Source organism: Ziziphus jujuba, chromosome 3 (genome assembly GCF_031755915.1).
Source record: "Ziziphus jujuba cultivar Dongzao chromosome 3, ASM3175591v1".
Lineage (NCBI taxonomy): Eukaryota > Viridiplantae > Streptophyta > Magnoliopsida > Rosales > Rhamnaceae > Ziziphus > Ziziphus jujuba.
This window is the reverse complement of record NC_083381.1, coordinates 15,129,626-15,147,882: the sequence shown is the minus strand read 5'-3', so window position 1 is coordinate 15,147,882 and position 18,257 is coordinate 15,129,626. Positions and strand designations below refer to the sequence as shown.

Sequence of the window (18,257 nt, the reverse complement as noted above, 5' to 3'; positions counted from 1 at the left end):
ACTTGATCTCCTTGAAGCTTCAAACACGTTAGACGTTAATTCCAGATGTGGAATACTGTTTTGTTCCTCACACTAGGTAATTTCGCTGTTGCCACATATTTCCCCTTATTCTCAGGTTCTTCCATGAATGAAGCAAACAAACACAAAATCACACACCCTACCGCACAAAAAAGCAGAAAAGAAACAACAATCACCACCTCGGGTGAAAACCTAACCAAAAGTTAGGACCCTTCCATTTTTTGGGAGAAAATTTGCCTCTACGCATAAAATTGAAATTCAAAAGTTCTACCAGAATTAGTTATGCGAAAAATGTTCTTATTTTTTATTTCTTTTAAATAATTGATTGTCTACTTACGCTACAGTTGCACGGGTTCGAATCACGAGGCATAAGGGATAGAAAAAAAAAAGTTTAATAGACTATGTTAAAATATTATTGATTTACCCTTGCGGATATGATAATCTCATATTGGAAATATCATATTGATTTATATTCATTTTCTTTTAATCTTATACTAGATGAAACATCTATGCTATTTCCGTTAATAAGAACAATAAATAAAAACTAAAAAGGGCACAAAATTTAATAGTTAGTTAGAAAATATAATGTATTTTTTGTTTTTGTTTTTGTTTTTTTTTTTTCCCAAACAATGATCCAAAATTTCTTGTTTTGTGTTTTCAAGATAGCTTTTTGAGATCTTGGCCAAATGGACAAGCTTGTAACTCTTTATCTTTCCCTCTTTTACAAACCATTACCTTTTAGTGACAAAGAGCAAAAAACTCACTAAAAATCTCACATAATTATTTATAAAGTAATATATCATAAACATATTTGGATCACAAATAGAACTTCAAACAATTTGATTTTTGTTTTGTTTGGACACAATTTTTCTCACGAAAAACACGAAATTATATCTCACAGTAATTAGGACAGAAGAAATTACCAGCAACCAACCACCAAAAGCAAAATAGTTTCAGTACCACAACTCAATTTACAGTTTGTATGGTTGAATTTGGTGATGAAATCTTATGCTTGAACCTGGTCTTGAAAGAGAAAAATAAAAGAATCTTAAAACCATTTTAATGGACAAATTAATAATCAAAGGCTAGCAAGTTTTGGTTGTTTTCTAAAACTGAAATTTGACTAGTTTTTGGACAACAAAAAATAAAGAGAAGTGCATGCCAGACTTATCAAACAAAGATAGAAGGTATAAAAATTCTTGTAATGAGAGCTTGGAAGGCCTCTTCTGTTCAAAATCTCCCTCTTTCAATGCACTCAAAACCATTTTTCTGAAATCAGATGGCCTTCCAAATGCATCATCCACCTCCATTTCATCATCTGCTCCATCATCGTCATCATCCATATCCTCAACCAGATCTTCATTAAGGTCCCCAAGTACCCAAACATCCATCTCAAATATCATTGTCCACCAATGAAACTTGTTGTGAGAGATTTAATGACTCCACAGTCTTTGTAGTTTCTCTCCAGCATACACAGGACACTCCCTTGCTTAAAAATTGAACCAAGAGTTCTGTTCTTTCGGTTGAAACAAATTAGCAGAAATTTATCCCACTCCTTTTGGTTCAATTTAATGCGTGGTTTCCTTGGTTCAATGCGAACTACAGATGAATTTACCTTAGGAGGAGGACGGAAATTGCTCCTTCCAACTTTAAAAAGGTATGAGACTCGAGCCAGAAGTTGTGTTCACACTAAGATGACTATATTTTTTATCACCAGGCTGAGCAATCAGTTTCATTGCAATTTCCCTCTGGAACGATATGATCGCGGACCTGAATGAATATCGTTGATTCAGTAACTTGAATGTAAGGGAGGATGGGATTTGCTAAGTGATGTTCGCCACACATATATCAAAGTAGGGAAGATCAGTCTTAGAACATCTCCTGTTATCAGAAATCATAATGCGAAAGAGAGCAATATTAATTTTTTATTATTTTGGGGGTAGGGGGTGGAATTGGTTTTCATATCATTGGCAATAATTAACAAGAAAACAAAGTAGATTACAGGTAACTAGAAGATGGCTTTTCCCCAATTATCATAATTGTCAAGTAGCTTGGTGGAATGGATCAATAAGGGGCTTGTGGAAAAAAGACAGAGAGATGTAACTACTTTGCATTTGGGTCTATAATAAGTCAAATACTCAAATCACAATCCCTACCAGAAACTTACTTTGAAACATTGAAATTCACAACCACATGAGCTATCAACAACTCATGTAATTTTAATTATAATAGTAAATCAATAATATCTATTGATAGAAATATGTTGAGAATGACACTTTTGCTGCTGTCATACAATTCAATTTTATGATTATTTTGTGTTTTATGTTGGTTTGTGTAACTATCTTGCAAATATATATGAATTAGGTAGCCAAGACATGGCTTAGCATATGGCAACATGGTTGCTGCAGTTTTTAATAGGATTAGGTGAAAATCACTATTGAAAAAGTCTTTACACATGTGTATTATGCTATCAATGAATGAAACAGATGGCTGGTTTTGTTGCACCAGTTTTAAATATCTGGAGCTATTTTCTCTGGTTTTCCAAATTTTTTGTGTTTTAACTCTCTAAAAACCAACAATCGGTATCAAAGCTCCATTGATCTTGGAGGGTAGAGGTTCATTCACATTTCAGAGAGTGTGAGCTACAAAAACAAGAGTTGAGAGAGAAAAAGTTGAACACTTTGAGAGACGAAAACAGGTTCTCCGTTGTATGCTTCTTTAAAGATGGCTTCATGTCATTTTTCTGCTTTATCTCCACCAATATTTTCATATGAGAATTATGCCATGTGGTCCATTAAAATGAAAGCCTATTTGCAAGCTTTTGATCTATAGAAAGCCATAAAATCTGGGAAAGATCCAATACCACCGGGAGTAAATCGTACCATGGCATAAATGAAGCAACACAGTGAGGAGGTTGTAAAAAAATACAAAGCCATATGAACAATTCATTCTTCTATGTCAGAGGCAATTTTTGCAAGGATTATGGCTTGCATTACTGCCAAGGAGTTGTGGGATAAGTTGAAGGAGGAGTTTTAGAGAAGTACAAGAACAACGCAGATGTAAGTTTTGAACCTTAGAAGAGAGTTCAAAACTTTAAAAATAAAGTACATAGAACTTGTGAAGGAGATTATTGATAGGCATCTTAAGGTTATGAATCAGATAACAAATTTTAGAAAGAAGTTGCTAGACAAAAGAGTGATGGAGAAGGTACTAGTTATTTTGCCAGAGAAGTTTGAAGCTAAGGTTTCTTCTTTGGAAGAATCTAGAGATTTAAGTTAGATTTCATGATCTGAGCTTATTAATGCTCTTCAAGCCACAGAGCAAAGGAAATCTATAACAAGGATGAGAATGTGGAGAGTGCTTTGCTTGCTATGCAGAAGTGGAAAGTTGCTGCATCAACTCTAAAGAAGCAAAATGGTGAAAAAGAAGGATGAAGACAAAGGTGTAGTCATCTCTAGTAGAGTTGGTGAAAAGAAGAGATTTGGACCTTGCTATCATTGTAAAAAGGAAGGTCATACAACAAAATTTTGCTAGTTTAAATCACATGTGCAATGTAGAGCATTTAAGTAGTTTGGACATGTTGAAAAGGTGTGTAACAGGAAAGGTGAGTAAGTTCAGCAAGCAAATTCAGCTCAAATTCCTGAAGAAACACAACAAAGAGAAGAAGCATTGTTTGTAGTACTTGTTTTGCGGCAAACAATGGTAAAGGAACATGGTTTATGGATAGAGGATGCACAAATCACATGACCTATGCTAAGAAGCTGTTCAAACACCTTGATAGAAGCTTTGTTTCAAAAGTGAAGATTGGGAATGGAGCATTTGTTGATGTTCTTGGCAAAGGAGAAGTTATAGTACACACACCAACGGGTACTAAAATTATTTCAAATGTTTTTTATGTATCTGCAATTAGTGAGAACTTATTTAGTGTGGGAAAAATGTTAGAACAAGGCTATTCTTTGAATTTTTCTAGCAAATCCTACAAAATTCATGATTCTCAAGGAGCTAAAGTATTGGTCATTACAACTATACTTCTTTGAAGCTTATGCACACACAATATCTAATTCAAGACATGCTTATTGTGAATATTAGTTGAAAATGTATGTGAAAGATGTCAATTTGGTAAACAGAAGAATTACCATTTCCTTTTAGTAGTGCATGGAGAGTAGTGAGAAGTTACAGCTCATTCATACTAATGTGTGTAGTCCTATGAGTTGTGTGTGGTCCTATGAGTGAGACTTCTCTCAATGGTAGCAGATATTTTCTCATCTCCATTGATGATTTTTCAAGGATGTTTTCGGTGTATTTCTTAAAGAAAAAATCATATGTGACTGCTGTTTTCTCAGAATTCAAGGCAATGGTGGAGAATCAAGCCCAAAAGAGTATCAAAGTGGTTAGATCTAACAATCGAACTGAGTATACAGCTAAAAAAATTGAAAGTTTGTGCAAGGAGGTTGGTGTAATTCATCAATTCACTACTTCTTACACTCCACACTAGAATGGTATCAATGAGAGAATAATAGAACAATTATGGAGATGATCAAGTGCTTATTGTTTGAGAAGAACATGCCAAAGAAGTTTTGGGCTGAAACAGTGAATACTTTTGTGTATTTGCTAAATATGTTGTTAACTAAGACTGTTGATTCTAAAACTCCATATGAAGTGTGGTTTGGAGGTAAAGTAACACTGGAGCATTTGAGGATCTTTGGCAGCATATGTTACATGCTTGTTCCAGAGGTTAAAAGAGATAAATTAGATAAAAAGGGTAATGAAAGAGATAAATTAGATAAAAAGGCTGATGTTGGCATTCTTGTTGGTTATAATAATATAACCAAAGGTTATAGGGTATATCACTTGCAATCTAACAAGCTTGTAATATGTAGAGATGTTCTGATTGATGAATTTGTTGTTTAGGATTAGACAAAGCAGGAGGGTCAATCAAATAACAATGAGGTTGGGGTTCCGCAATATGAAATTGAGGAGGAGTTACTTCTAGATGATGAAAATGATATTGGAATTAGAGGAACAAGACTTTTGATGGAAGTGTATGACAGATGCAATTTGGTTTTGATTGATCTTACCACAGTTGAGGAAGCAAGTCAGTTAGAAGAATGGAGAGATGTTATGCAAGCTGAAATGAACATGATTGAAAGGAACAAAACTTGGGAATTAGTGAGCAAGCCTGAAGATAAAAATGCAATTGAAGTGAAATGGATTTTCAGAACCAAGTATAATGTTGATGGTTCTGTGAACAAACATAAAACAAGATTGGTTGTTAAAGGTTATGTTATTGGTTGTTAAAGGTTATGTTCAACTAGGCCTGTTCCACAAACCCGGAAACCCAAAAATCCTGGCCGACCCGACTCGATCCAATCCAAAAATAGAAAAAAAAGATGTAAGTGGGTGGGTTGCGGGTTGGTTTTTTTCAACCCGTATCCACCGGGTCAGATTCTGGGTTATAAATTTAAAACCCTTTAAAACCCAACCTGTCCGGTGCATAATCCTAGCGCATGTAGTTAATTTTGACCTGGACACACGTACACACTATTACTGAGTACTGACACACAAATGTAAAGGAAGGTAGGGTAAAAAAAAATAAATAAAAAAGTATAAGTTTAAATGGGCTTTTGTTATGGGCTGAAAAAAAACAAAAAGAGTAAAAGTTTAAATGAATATTTGTCATGGGCTGAAAAAAAAAAGGTTTTTTTTAAAACAATCATGTGTTTCAAGTTGAAACTTTCAACCCCTTTTCTATGCCTTAAATTGACTTTGCTTTTCTCTCAGCCTCCATCGAGGCTCCTTCAGTCACCCTTATCTTCTTCCCCTATCTCAGATCAAGACTTTACGATTCCTACCATCTCCTTCATCGGTCTTTTCTTCATAGAAATAAAATTTCTTTAGCCTTTTCTTCTGGTATAATTTTCAAAAATTTATTATTTTGTCTATTTACTCTTGTCAAGTTGTCATTTTATTTACTGCAAATTCAATGGATCTTGAAGTGATGTGTAGCTTAGTTTTGGCAGAAATTCTTCACTTTTGTTCTTACTTTACAATTGCTTTGATAAAATATTTTTACTTTTGATCTTTTAGTTACTTCCTTGATATAAACTGTTACATGCATTTGTGAATGCTTTAGGAAGCAAAAGTTTGATCAGGTTTATTAAAAACTCAAAACTGAAAGGTTAGGTTTCAGCAGAATCATAATAACCAGTCCAACTTGATTATCCAACTAACCCAACCCAATTATTATTGGGTTGGATTGGATCGGGTTATGATGGGTTACCGGACTGGATTAGGTGGAAACCGATCAACCCGACTTGGTGGAGTCAGTTATTATTTTTCTTGCAACCCGACCAACCCAACCCTTGTACACCTCTATGTTCAACCACTAGGAACTGATTTCAGAGATACATTTGCACCAGTTGCAAGAATGGAGACAATAAGGCTTCTACTATCAATTCTGGCTCAAAAAGGTTGGAAAGTACTTCATTTAGATGTGAAATTAGCTTTTCTTAATGGAATACTGTAGTAGGAGGTTTTTGTCCAACAACTTGAAGGTTTTATTGTTCCTGGTAATGAAGATAAGGTTTAAAGATTGCACGAGGTTTTTTATGGCCTTAAATAGGCACCTAGAGCTTGGTACAGCAGAGTTGATGCTTACTTGGTGAAGCAAGAGTTTAAGAGGAGTGAAAATGAACCTACTTTGTATGTTAGAAATATTGGAAGCTTGCTAGTTATGTCTCTATATGTTGATGATTTGCTGGTGATAAGAAGTGATATCCATCAAATTCAAAAATTCAAGGTTATGTTGGAGAAAGCCTTTGAAATGTTTGATATGGATTTGATGAAGTATTTTCTTTGTATTGAAGTATGGGAGTACAATCATGGCATTTTCTTATTTCAGAAGAAATATGCCATTGACTTCCTTAAGAAATTTGGTTGGGAGAGGTGCAATTTAGCTGCAACTCCAATAATGCAAAATTTGAAGCTTGAGAAGGAAGATGGATATGTTAAAGTTGATATTTCAACTTATAGAAGTCTTATTGGGAGCTTATTTGTATTCTTCTAGGCTTGATATTATGTTCTCTGTGATATTGCTTTCCAGTTTGTACATTCACCTACGCAAATGCATTACTCTGCAGTAAAAATGCTGATGAGGTATATTTGAAGTACTGCAGATTATGGACTTTGGTTTTTAAGCATGGAGAATACAGGTTGGAAGGTTATACAGATAGTGAGGTTGTGAGTGGGAACTTAGTTTCTGTCTGGGTATGTGCCCTTGGATTGCTGGTGCATATTTTGGGCTAGAAGCATGGATGACATGAAAAGTACTTCAGGGTAATTGTTTTCACTTGGTTTAGGTCCATTTTCATGGAATTCGAAAAAGCAAGCTAAAATTGAATATATTGCTGCTGTAGCTGTTTCAAATCAAGCTCTATGGTTGAGAAAGTTGCTGGTTATTTGAATGAGAAGCAAAAGAAAGCAAGGGTTATCTTTTGTGATAACCAATTTGCAATTTGTATGGTTTTTACTTTGTATTGCATAAAATCCAGTTCAGCATTAAATAACTAAACATATTCTAGTTAAGTATCATGCCATGAGAGATGCTGAAAGAAATGGAGAAGTGAAGCTGTTTCATTATTGTTTAGAGGTCCAGCTTGCTGATATTTTCACCAAAGCTTTGCCAAAAGACAAATTTGAAATATTAAGAGAAAAGTTTAGTGTTTTCAGCAAAAGTGCCAAGGAGGAGTGTTGAGAGTGATACTTTTGCTACTGTCATGTAGTTTAATTTTAGAGATATTGGCAGCCAAGCACCCCGAACTTTATTGAGGTTGACACATTGCACCCTAAACTTTTTTTCCTGGCATTTTGCACCCCAAACTTCCTTTTTGCTTTCACCGTTGGTTCTTCGTTAAAAATGCATAATGGAATGATCAGGTGCTTTGCATGTGCTTATCAAACGAAGGTAAATCATGTAATTTTACTACTTTTAGACTCTGTTTGGAACTTAGGAAATGTGGAGGAAAAAAATTGAGGGGAAAAAAGGGAAAAGAAAAGAAAAGAAAAAAGACGCAGGAAATGTTATTTGATGGAAAAAATAGATAGATCTAAAGTTATTTGGAAAAAATTGATAGAAAGAAGCTCCTCCATTGCTAAAATGGAGTTTTGCTTTCCTAAAATATCAGTTAGATAGAGAGGAGACAAACATAGAGAGTTATAAAGAAAGAGAGAATACACAAAAAAAAGGAGGACAAAGACAGAGAAAGAGGAGAGATAGAGAGAGAGGAGATAGATAAAGAGATTTACAAAGAAAGAGAGAGTACACCTAAAAAAAAAAAAAAGGATAGAGATGAAGAAAAAGGAGAGAGAGATAAAGACAGAGAGAGTTACAGAGAAAGATAGAATACACCAAAAAAAAAAAAAAAAAAGGACAGATACAAAGAAAAGGGAAAGACAGAGAGAGTACACCAAAAAAAAAAAAAAAGATGACAGAGACAGAGAAAGAGGAGAGAGAGAGAACTTCATTCCGAAAACCCCTTCTTCTTCTTCTTCTTCTTCTTTTTCTTCTTCATCCTTCCACATCCATATATGTTCTCTTCCATTCCTCATCTTTTTCACTCCCCCGTGCTCTTTCAAACCCAAAATCCCTTCTTTTTTTTTTTTTTCCCCTTCTTCTTCTTCATCTTCCAAACCACCACTCTCAGTAATATCAAACAATCCCGAACTCGAATGGAACCCTAATTTCTAAATTGAGAACAGTAAAATTACATGATTTACCCTCATTTAATGAGCACGTGCAAGGCACCTGATCATTCCGTTATGCATTTTTAACAAACGAACCAATGGTGCAAGTAAGAAGAAAGTTTGGGGTGTAAAATGCCAGAAAAAAAAGTTTAGGATGTAATGTGTCAACCTCGATAAAGTTCGGGGTGCTTGGCTGCCAATATCCCTTAATTTTATGGTTATTTACTTTGAGTTTGATGCTGTTTATGTAACTATCTTGCTGGGTTTGTAACTATGTCTTTTGATAAATATCTAGTTATTAGGTAGCCAAGATATGGCTTAGCATAGGGCAACATGGTTGCTGCAGTTTTTGCTGGGATTAGGTGAAAATCATTGTTGAAAAATGTTTACTCATGTATATTATGCTATCAGATGAATGAAATAGATGGCTGTTTTTGTTGCACCAATTTTAAATATTCAGAGCTGTTTTTCTTTGGTTTTCCACCATTTTTCTGTGTTTTAACTCTCTAAAAACCAACAAAATACTATTGAAGCCATGTCTAATCAAAACAAGGTAATTGTAGTGTGTAAGATTAAGGGCTTGAGAAGGCATACATTCATACGGTGAGAAAGAGGAGTTCCCTGAAAGTGTCTTTTCAACTCAAGGACCACACGAAGGTTAATCTCAATGGTGATGACCAACTTGCCAACTCCTAAAAGCTTTTTGGTGAGAATTCCTGTACCAGGTCCTATCTCAAGAATGGTATTAGTGCTCTTGATCCTAGATTTCTGGACAATGGTGTCCACCATCTTGGGGTTCTTTAGTATGTGTAAAAATATGCCTCCTCAGTAAGGTGCATGTCCTGCTGGCTTGGCCTTCTCCTTTTTTGCCTTCCCTCCTGCCATTGTGCTAAGAAACAAAGAGACAAATGAAAATTATGTACGACAGAGGTAGAGTATATTTTATGTAAACAAAATATAAATACTGACCCAAAATGCAAAATTAGCAATACAAAGAAGTAATCAAAGTAATTTTGAAGATTAAATTCTCGACAAGCTTGTTTATAATAATAAAATAATACTAATAATAATTTTATGAATCATTATAATCTTCACAAATATCTACGAAAATCTTCAAATTATGAGGAAAACATTTGGAATTCTTCATGCACCTAAAACTTTTTTAATACCAAATGAATCAATAAAACATGCAAATTTTCAATATGTGACCCATGAAGAACCAGAATTCCTAAGTGACAATGTACTTATAATCCCTAAATTTATTTTTAAAAAAAATTGGGCAGAACAAGGAGAAGATCAAACAGAGTAACCAAGAAACTCAAATAAACAAAACATAGGGCTTCACCCTCAGTTAAACCAAAATTTTCCAATATTACAATTAGAGTCGAACTTACAATAATGCATCGAATTACTTGTTGTTATCCATCAATATAAACAAAATGCAAATGAAAAAAGTGTCTACTTGACAGAGGGAATTAAATTATGCTCATGGCACAAGATTTTCTCAGTAAACACACATATAATGATGGAAAAATGGTGGAACAATTCGAATGGAAAAATAGACGGAGAAGTTGAGAAGGACTCTTATCAAACATCGTCGGTGGGTTTAGCTCTAGCACTCAGTTCGTTTTGGCATGGTTTGGTTTTTCGACTCTACTACTTTGGGCATATACCTTGAGCACCAAGCATCAGACATGTAAATATATGTCTTTGTAAATTTTTTTAATTTAATTAAAAATGTTCATAAATTCTTTATTATTAGTTTTATTTATCATTTTAAACGGATCTATCTTAATTTATCTGTTAAACTTCATGTTAAACTTTAGAGGAGTTCTTTTCATAATTTTAAAAAAACTCCAAACTATATTGTTTTTTACATTACTATTTAAATATATAAAAAATATAAAATAATTTTATACAATATTTTTAATATCTAAAGTATCCATAATTCATAAAGTTTTAACTAAGTCAAAAAATATATATATATATATATATATATTTTTCACAAATCAAATACAACTTCACGAAAACTCTTCACAACGTTTTTTTGTCGAAATTGATAATCATGAAAATTCTATAAAATTTTCTTTTGTATTCATTGGAGCATTCGATCTCAAAATTATAAATGTTTTTGAAAATGTTTGGTTGTATACATCTGAATACATTTAAGATGTTCAATTATATATTTCTAAGCATTTTTGAGATGTTCATATCTGAAAATATTCAATCGCACACTTTTGAATGCATTTGATATGTTTAGTCATATACTTTTACACACATTTATGTAAAACTGTTAGATCACATACTTCTAAATATATTTAATATGTTCAATCATATATTTCTAAATACATTTAAAATGTTCAATCCTATATTTCTGAATATAAATATGTTTAATTAGTAAATATCTTTAATTATAATTTTAAATAGGGATAAAAATATAAATTCATAATAAAACTGTATAGAGTTTGTTTGATAGTGCAACTAGAAATTTTCTAAGCTTTAATTTGTATGAATTTTTCTAATGTAAGAAATATAAATAGCATTTTCTTTTCCAAAGTGTCTCTTCTACTCTATTTCAAATTTAAAATATATCTTCAATTCTTGCAAAAGAAAAAAAAAAAAGCATATAGTTTCAAATAAAGATATGTATTATAATTTCATATATTATATTAAATATATTATAAATTAATTAATTATAATCTAGTACTTAGTAAAATATTAATATTTAACATTCAAAATAAAACTACTCATAAAAAAAAAAAATTGTCAGAAATTATTCAACCAAAATAAATTGATTGAAAGTTGGAAAAAGAAGCTTTATTCTATTGAGAATTTCAACTTGAGTTATCTTAACTTAATTTAATTTGTAGTGATTGGTTCTTAAGTCCTACTTATAGATTTCTATATGAGAACTGATACGAACTTAGGACGACCTGCATCTAAACCCGTATTATATTAGTCCGGATCTAATTATATTTAAGTTCTAATGGTCACCTTGATCCCTAACCAACCTGTTATTAGAAACCTTGATATATAATGAAAATGCCACAATAGATGATGGAAGACCTATTGATAAGTCAACCTAAAACACTAATTCACTAATGCTGTTTTAGGTGTTTAAAAGGATAAAGAGAATTCAATCTCACAAATAATTTTCTGTATAAAATTCAAGCTGTATTCTTATTGAGAAATAAGCCTTTAAATAGGCTACAACGTCATAAATAAAACCCTAAAAATCTAGGCCAAAAACTGGCCAACATTAGGAAACATCATGGTGGTCGAATTTCACTATTTTCCTAAGTCTAATTTCTAATTAATTAATTTCTTTATTTGGGAATTAATTAATTTACAACTAAAATAATAAAATATTAACTTTCCTAAATCAATTTGTCTGGAAAATAAATAAATAAAAACCAAAAGTAAAGGTAATTTCTTAAAACAAAAAGTAGAAATCAAATTAGGAAACTAAAATACTAATTTTTTGACTAAGTTGACTTTGATCAATTTTTGACCAATTTGAGCTCCAAATCAGCTTCTATATGCTTTGTAGAATGCCAAAGAATATTATTATGGATTCCCACACATTGCCCTTGCTTGGAGGAAAGAGAAAAAACCAACTCAGCAAAATATAGTAAAGTCAGCGGGTAATACAGCAAAACCAGCCAAATTGTCATGTTGTGTGCACAGCCTCTTTTTGGATGCCTTTGAAGCTGCCTTGACTTGATTCCATGACCTTTTAGACATATGTATTGAATTCATGAAGCATTGGAACCATTTCATGCTATCCGGACTTCATAAATGCACCAAAATCGCTACCCGAATTCGTATCGACTTCCATCACTTGCATACTCAAAACAGATCTTGGATCTTCAGGTATGGACAAGCCTTATTGAGTACGAATTACTCCCTGAATAAAGGCAGCAAGGTTGTCCCTAAACCTCTTAGTTTGAGCCCTAGTGATCGGTCTGGTTTTCATCCGTATCGGATCAACACCCCAGCGAATCATCGATTGTACAAGTTCGGGCGGATTCGCATCAAGAACTGTCTCTTAAATATTGCATTTATTCACTTAAAATCTTTGTTTTGAAGAATTAAAATATTGTACTTACTAATTATCCACACAACAATTTTTCAAAACATAACCATTTAAAATAGAAAAATATTATTTATCATTACTGGTGAATGAACACCAATAAGACCTATATATTACATAGCAATTTAAATGGTTACTATTAAATGGTTCATTTTTAGAATTTTAGTATAAAAAATAATATAATTACATAATTTAATTAAGATTTACCACATAAGATGGTGATCATCACCAATAAAAATAAATAGCAAGGCTCTACTAAGACTCTTTTAAGGTATGTTGTATCCTTCCACCGTATATACAATCCACCTCTTCAAAACTATCTAAATGCCTCCTTTGATAACAAGTTCATTTTTTATTTTTTGTTTTTGTTTTTTTCTCTTCTAAATTGTGTGTAATTTATTTATTTCAAAAATTTATTAATGTTAGTTAATGGTAGTTAAACATCTTTATTAACTATAAATATAAAAAGAAAAAAATATAAATAGAAAATGAAGCACAATTTAAAATTGTATTAGGTTTTTTATTTTTGGTTTTTTCTTCTTTTACATTTATACTTAATTAATATGTCTAACAAACTTTAACTATCATCGACTAACAGTAACAAACTGTCAAAATAAAAAACCTACATACAAGCAAAAACGAATAAATAAATGAATTTGTTATTAAATGAGGCCTTATATATTTTTAAATCGTTCCAATTGTAATTACAATTCATGTAATAATCTTATTAGTCTATGAAATAATAGGCCTATATGATTCGAGAAAAGGGTGCAGTAGCTACTTTTTTATGCATAATACGATTACTAGTTATGTGGTACATTTATTTGAAAATTTACCATTAAGCAATTTATATAAATCATTAATATTTTTTTCATGGAGTTTTTCCCTATAATGTGGAATCTTTAATTTAATTTCAAAATATTCTAACAAAATATATCTTGAAAAATTCTATGAGAAGTGTACCTAGTATATCTAAATTATACAGAGAAAATTTTAACACCTCATGTTTTACTTTTTAGCAGCAAGTTGAATTAGTGATTATCATTAATAGTAACAAATAATAATACCATATAACAATATTGATATTTAAAAAGATGCATATAAAGTTATGATAAAAAAACTAAAACAAAAACATAAAAAATAAAAAATAAAAAATAAAAAAAAATAAGAAGTTAACTAAGGATAACCCTGCTAAATTTTACTATTTAAAAAAAAAAAAAAAAAACCTACCTAATTGATTTACATGACAGGCATAAACTTTCTCCCAGCTTGCTGTTCTTGCTTATAGAACTGAGTTCCCAATCCGAAATGATTCATCAGCAACCAAGTGAAAGTCAGAAACTCTCCACCCCTGCTTGGTTGCTGAGCATGTACAATCGGCCTACAATGAATGGCGGCGTAGCAAAGCAGCTCTGCCCACACCAGCACCATCACCTTCCACCTTGGTTCCTCCATTTTTTGAAGCTGATGTGCAAGAACACAAGCATCAAACAGTACAGATTTGCTTCTAATTCCCTTCACAGCGGTAGCTCTAAACTTGGTTTCTACAGAAATAAGCATTTCACATGCTTGTCTCTCATCTGATACTGAGAGTTCATTGAAAAATCTCTTAGCCTCTGCATACGTGTCTTGTGAAACCACTTGCCAGTTTCCAAGAACCGGTGCCAGCATAGTCGGCTTCGCAACCAGAAGATAGAACATATAATCGGAAAGATGCTTGCAAATTGTTCTTTCGTTGCTGTCTTTTTCCTTAATGGTGCTGTAACAGAGTTCAGTTGCTAAGTGCCAGAGGAGAAGACTTTCTGCGTATTGAAACTCTCCGATACTCCATTTTAGTTTGATATAGCTAGAAGTACGTAAGAGAGCCCACTCGCCTCTTTGCGAACATGCTTCAATGGCGTCGGTTAAAGTGCTAGCTGTTTGAGATTTTCTTTTCAGCTCATTGAAAATAAAGGTTTTCATATCCTCTGTAACTGTCACAGAAGAAGAATTCATCAAGATCTTCATTGTCTCTAGAACTCCCTTGAGGTGAATATAGCTAACAATCTTGTATAGCCATTTTGGACGTTCAACTAGACAAGATCTTACTATATTATACTGGGAAATCGACCTTGACCATTTTCTTCTTGCCAAAGACCCAAAAATTTCATTAGGAATACGATATTTTATCCATCCATCCTTTAGGAAAATGAGTGTCCATTTAGAGAAAATGAGCTTGAAGCCAGAAACAATGTCTAGGAAAATAGCTATCACAAGCAAGGCATAAGAAAGATAGATACTAATCTTAGCAAACTCGGGATCATTTAACGAACAAAAAGAAAACGATATCAGGGCACCGATTAGGAAACAGAGACTTGTAACCCTGAGGACATACCCAAATATGCAATGCATCATGACAACTTTGGTATGGAGAAGTTCGTACATGAAGCTCAGCTCGTATTCAACTATATTAAAAGCATTGGCTGCAGAAGACTTGAGAAATTTAGTCCGGCTTGATTCTCGCTCTTTGGAGCTGACAAGGAACCGAACAATGAGTCCCTTGAAGGTTTCGAATTGGAAGTATGCTTCGTGCAGGAGGTTTGTCTCATCGTTAAAATAAGTATTCACAGCGTCTTCCGTTTTCGTCCTCTCTCCTGCTTCTTGATCCATCAACCCCATTGAAGCATATGTTGCAACAGCATCTCTGTAGTCAGGGCCGGGATTTGGGTCCGGCAACACAGTAGACCCAAAACGGTCCAAACTTGCAACATATAGAGCGGCCGTTCTCTCAGAGGACTTGATAATTCCCACAAAGAACACGAGGGCAGTGGGCAACTGTAGTTTGTTTTTGGGAATTGTCAGGAAGAAGCTATAAGCAACAGCTGTAACCTGTAAAATGAGACTAAACAAGTGCCTGAGCCATAATTCGTTATCTTCGATAGAGAAAGAGGTAATGCTGTCGGGACCGCCGACATGTATCAAAAGAAAGGAGGCCCAAAATGCGAAAAGATCTAGGTTTTCTGAGTGGGGATCAAGAAAGTGCTCGGTCTGGGATTTGGTGATTAGCCCGATAGCAACAGCTGCAATCCAGTCGGCCATCAAATAAGCCAACCAGATTAAGATTATAACAGATGTGGATCTGCTTTTTTGCCTGAAGGGAGCAAAGAGAAGTAGAAATACCTGTAGAAAGAGGCTTATTAGGATACACATACGAAGATCCCATACATCCCACAGCTTCTTCAACTTGCTGGGGATTGGTATCTCCATATATATATATATATATATATACAGCTTCTCTTTACTCTTCCTTTTTGCTCTTTTCAGCAAGCAAAATCTAGATGAAAATATGCAGAAGACAATTAAAATGATACTTTGAGGGAAGGGAGAAAGAACAACAGAGCCTCGGAGGTATTGTCTTTGGGTTTTTTTTTTTTTTTTTTTTTTCTTTGAAAAAAGAATGCCTCTTGATAGCAGGCCATAGTCCTGTACTATGCAGTATGGGACCATCGGAGCAATAACGGAGTTCATCAACATTCGAAACTTCCAGACCCTCAATGTAAAGACTGGAATTTCTTCCGCTAAGCCACGTCGGTGGTATTGTCTTTAGGTCTTATGACTCGGCCATTCCACGTTTTTAAAATATCAACTGACAAATACCCTTGGTCCGCATCCCACCGCACTAGCACGAGCGGCCACTTTCTACACAAAGGTGGGGGGAAAAAAAAAACAAAATGGCAGTATTTAATTGTAAAAAATAAATAATTAAGAAGGTTTGCTTTATTAATTAAAGTTAATAAAATAAATGATGAATAAATTAGTATAAAATTAAATAGTTAAAATTATATAATAAATGATTTAATATGAACGTTAAAATTAAATAATAAAAAATTTGCTTTAAAATTAAATATAAAAAAAAAATATTTCAATATAAAAAGGTGTAGTAAAAGATAAGGTATTTTTTTTAATAAGCATATGAGATGTTAATATATAATTAAGAAAGTATCCATAAATCTTTTAGTTTTTCTACTTAAAATAATTATAAAAACTTATATTTAAAAAAGAAAACTGATTTTTTTTTTTTTTCCCTAATCCATATAGAATATTTTTTTATGCTTCCTAATATTTATACATACAGCTATGGTTTTCTCAATGGTCAATGTTTCCCTTAATTGTAGGTGGTTTTTGTTTCCTATGTATGTAACTGCAAAAGTTCATGTAAAGTCTTTATGGAATGAAGTATCTCTCGACTCCTTTCTCTTCTTTCTTCATGAATCTTGTCGAAACAACTTAGACCGCATTAGTCGGTATCAGAGTGGTTTTCTATTGACAAACCTAGAAAGACGAAATTTAGACAAGCGTAGGAATACGAATGCTGAATTTCAAAATGAAAGTTCAGGATACACTGGCTAGGCCTGCGGATGAGACTCATTTTGACAGCATTAATGCCACCCTACAATCTATACTATAGGTCTTGGTCGTGGGTGGGATGTGGACCCAAGGTCCTAATCATATATACCACTCACATTTAACATCCAAATCCAACTAAAGTTACTTTCTCTCCCTCGAGTGGCCTAGTGAAAAGGCAAATATACCCTTCAGCTTTATAAGAGTATGAATATTATAATTAACACCCTTAACACTCTACTGTTTCAAATTAACAAAATAAAATAAAATAATAAATCTTAAAATATTACGATCTAAAATAACACATTTAATTTATTAAATAGAAATATTTAATTATATTAAATAAATATATAATAATAATCACCTAAGTTATAGCCAAATGATTTTTTATATTTAAAAACTATTCATATAAAAATTTTACAGTGTATAATGTAGACTCAAATAATTTAAGTTGTTCATGTATAATATACGTTACATTATATTTTCTTATATAGCTTACAGATTTTTATTTTTATTTTCTATTATATATATCTGAAAAATTCAATTTGATCATTAAATTGCAATTATTTAGTAATAAATTATGATTTGCATATATCATAAATGATACTCATACAAAAATTAAATTGCTCCAAACTTTTGAACAGTAAGTTATTTACACTTTTTTTAAAAAAATAATAATAATAATAAAGTGCTCTCATTCACTAAGAGCAAGGGTTACAAACATCATCTTGAATGGCGAAGGAAAGTCAATGTGGATCATCGTCCATCCTAGACGCAAAAAGAAACAACTGATATCGCATGACGAGTGAGCGATTTTTTACTTGAATGGAATAAATTCACGTAATGGACAAACAAAAAAAACTCCATCTATATCCACCAAATATACATATAATTCTCACAATAAATTTAAAAACCTAAAAAACTTTATAATCAATTTATTAATCAACCCCCACCCCCAATATCGGAAAAAGAAAAAAAAAAAAAACCAATTTACTAATTAATCTAATAAATTGAAAAAAAA

The 18,257-nt window shown here is 32.7% G+C and overlaps 1 protein-coding gene and 1 pseudogene across 1 annotated transcript; both read right to left on the bottom strand.

The window, feature by feature from the left end:
• Positions 1-1,124: 1,124 nt before the first annotated feature.
• LOC107422407 (ribosomal RNA small subunit methyltransferase-like) lies at positions 1,125-9,645 on the bottom strand (annotated as a pseudogene).
• A 4,269-nt stretch (positions 9,646-13,914) lies between these two features.
• Positions 13,915-15,356, bottom strand: LOC107422406 (uncharacterized). Its single transcript, XM_048476727.2, has 2 exons — positions 15,228-15,356; positions 13,915-14,826 (listed from the first exon to the last, which is right to left on the bottom strand). The coding sequence occupies exon 2, from the start codon at positions 14,813-14,815 to the stop codon at positions 14,093-14,095; it is 723 nt and encodes a 240-aa protein (XP_048332684.1). The 5' UTR covers positions 14,816-14,826; positions 15,228-15,356; the 3' UTR covers positions 13,915-14,092.
• Between the last annotated feature and the right edge of the window lie 2,901 nt (positions 15,357-18,257).

What these genes read in the sequence shown, in the direction of transcription:
- LOC107422406 (XM_048476727.2), bottom strand. Translation starts at nt 14,815, where the DNA reads ATGAAAACCTTTATTTTCAATGAGCTGAAAAGAAAATCTCAAACAGCT.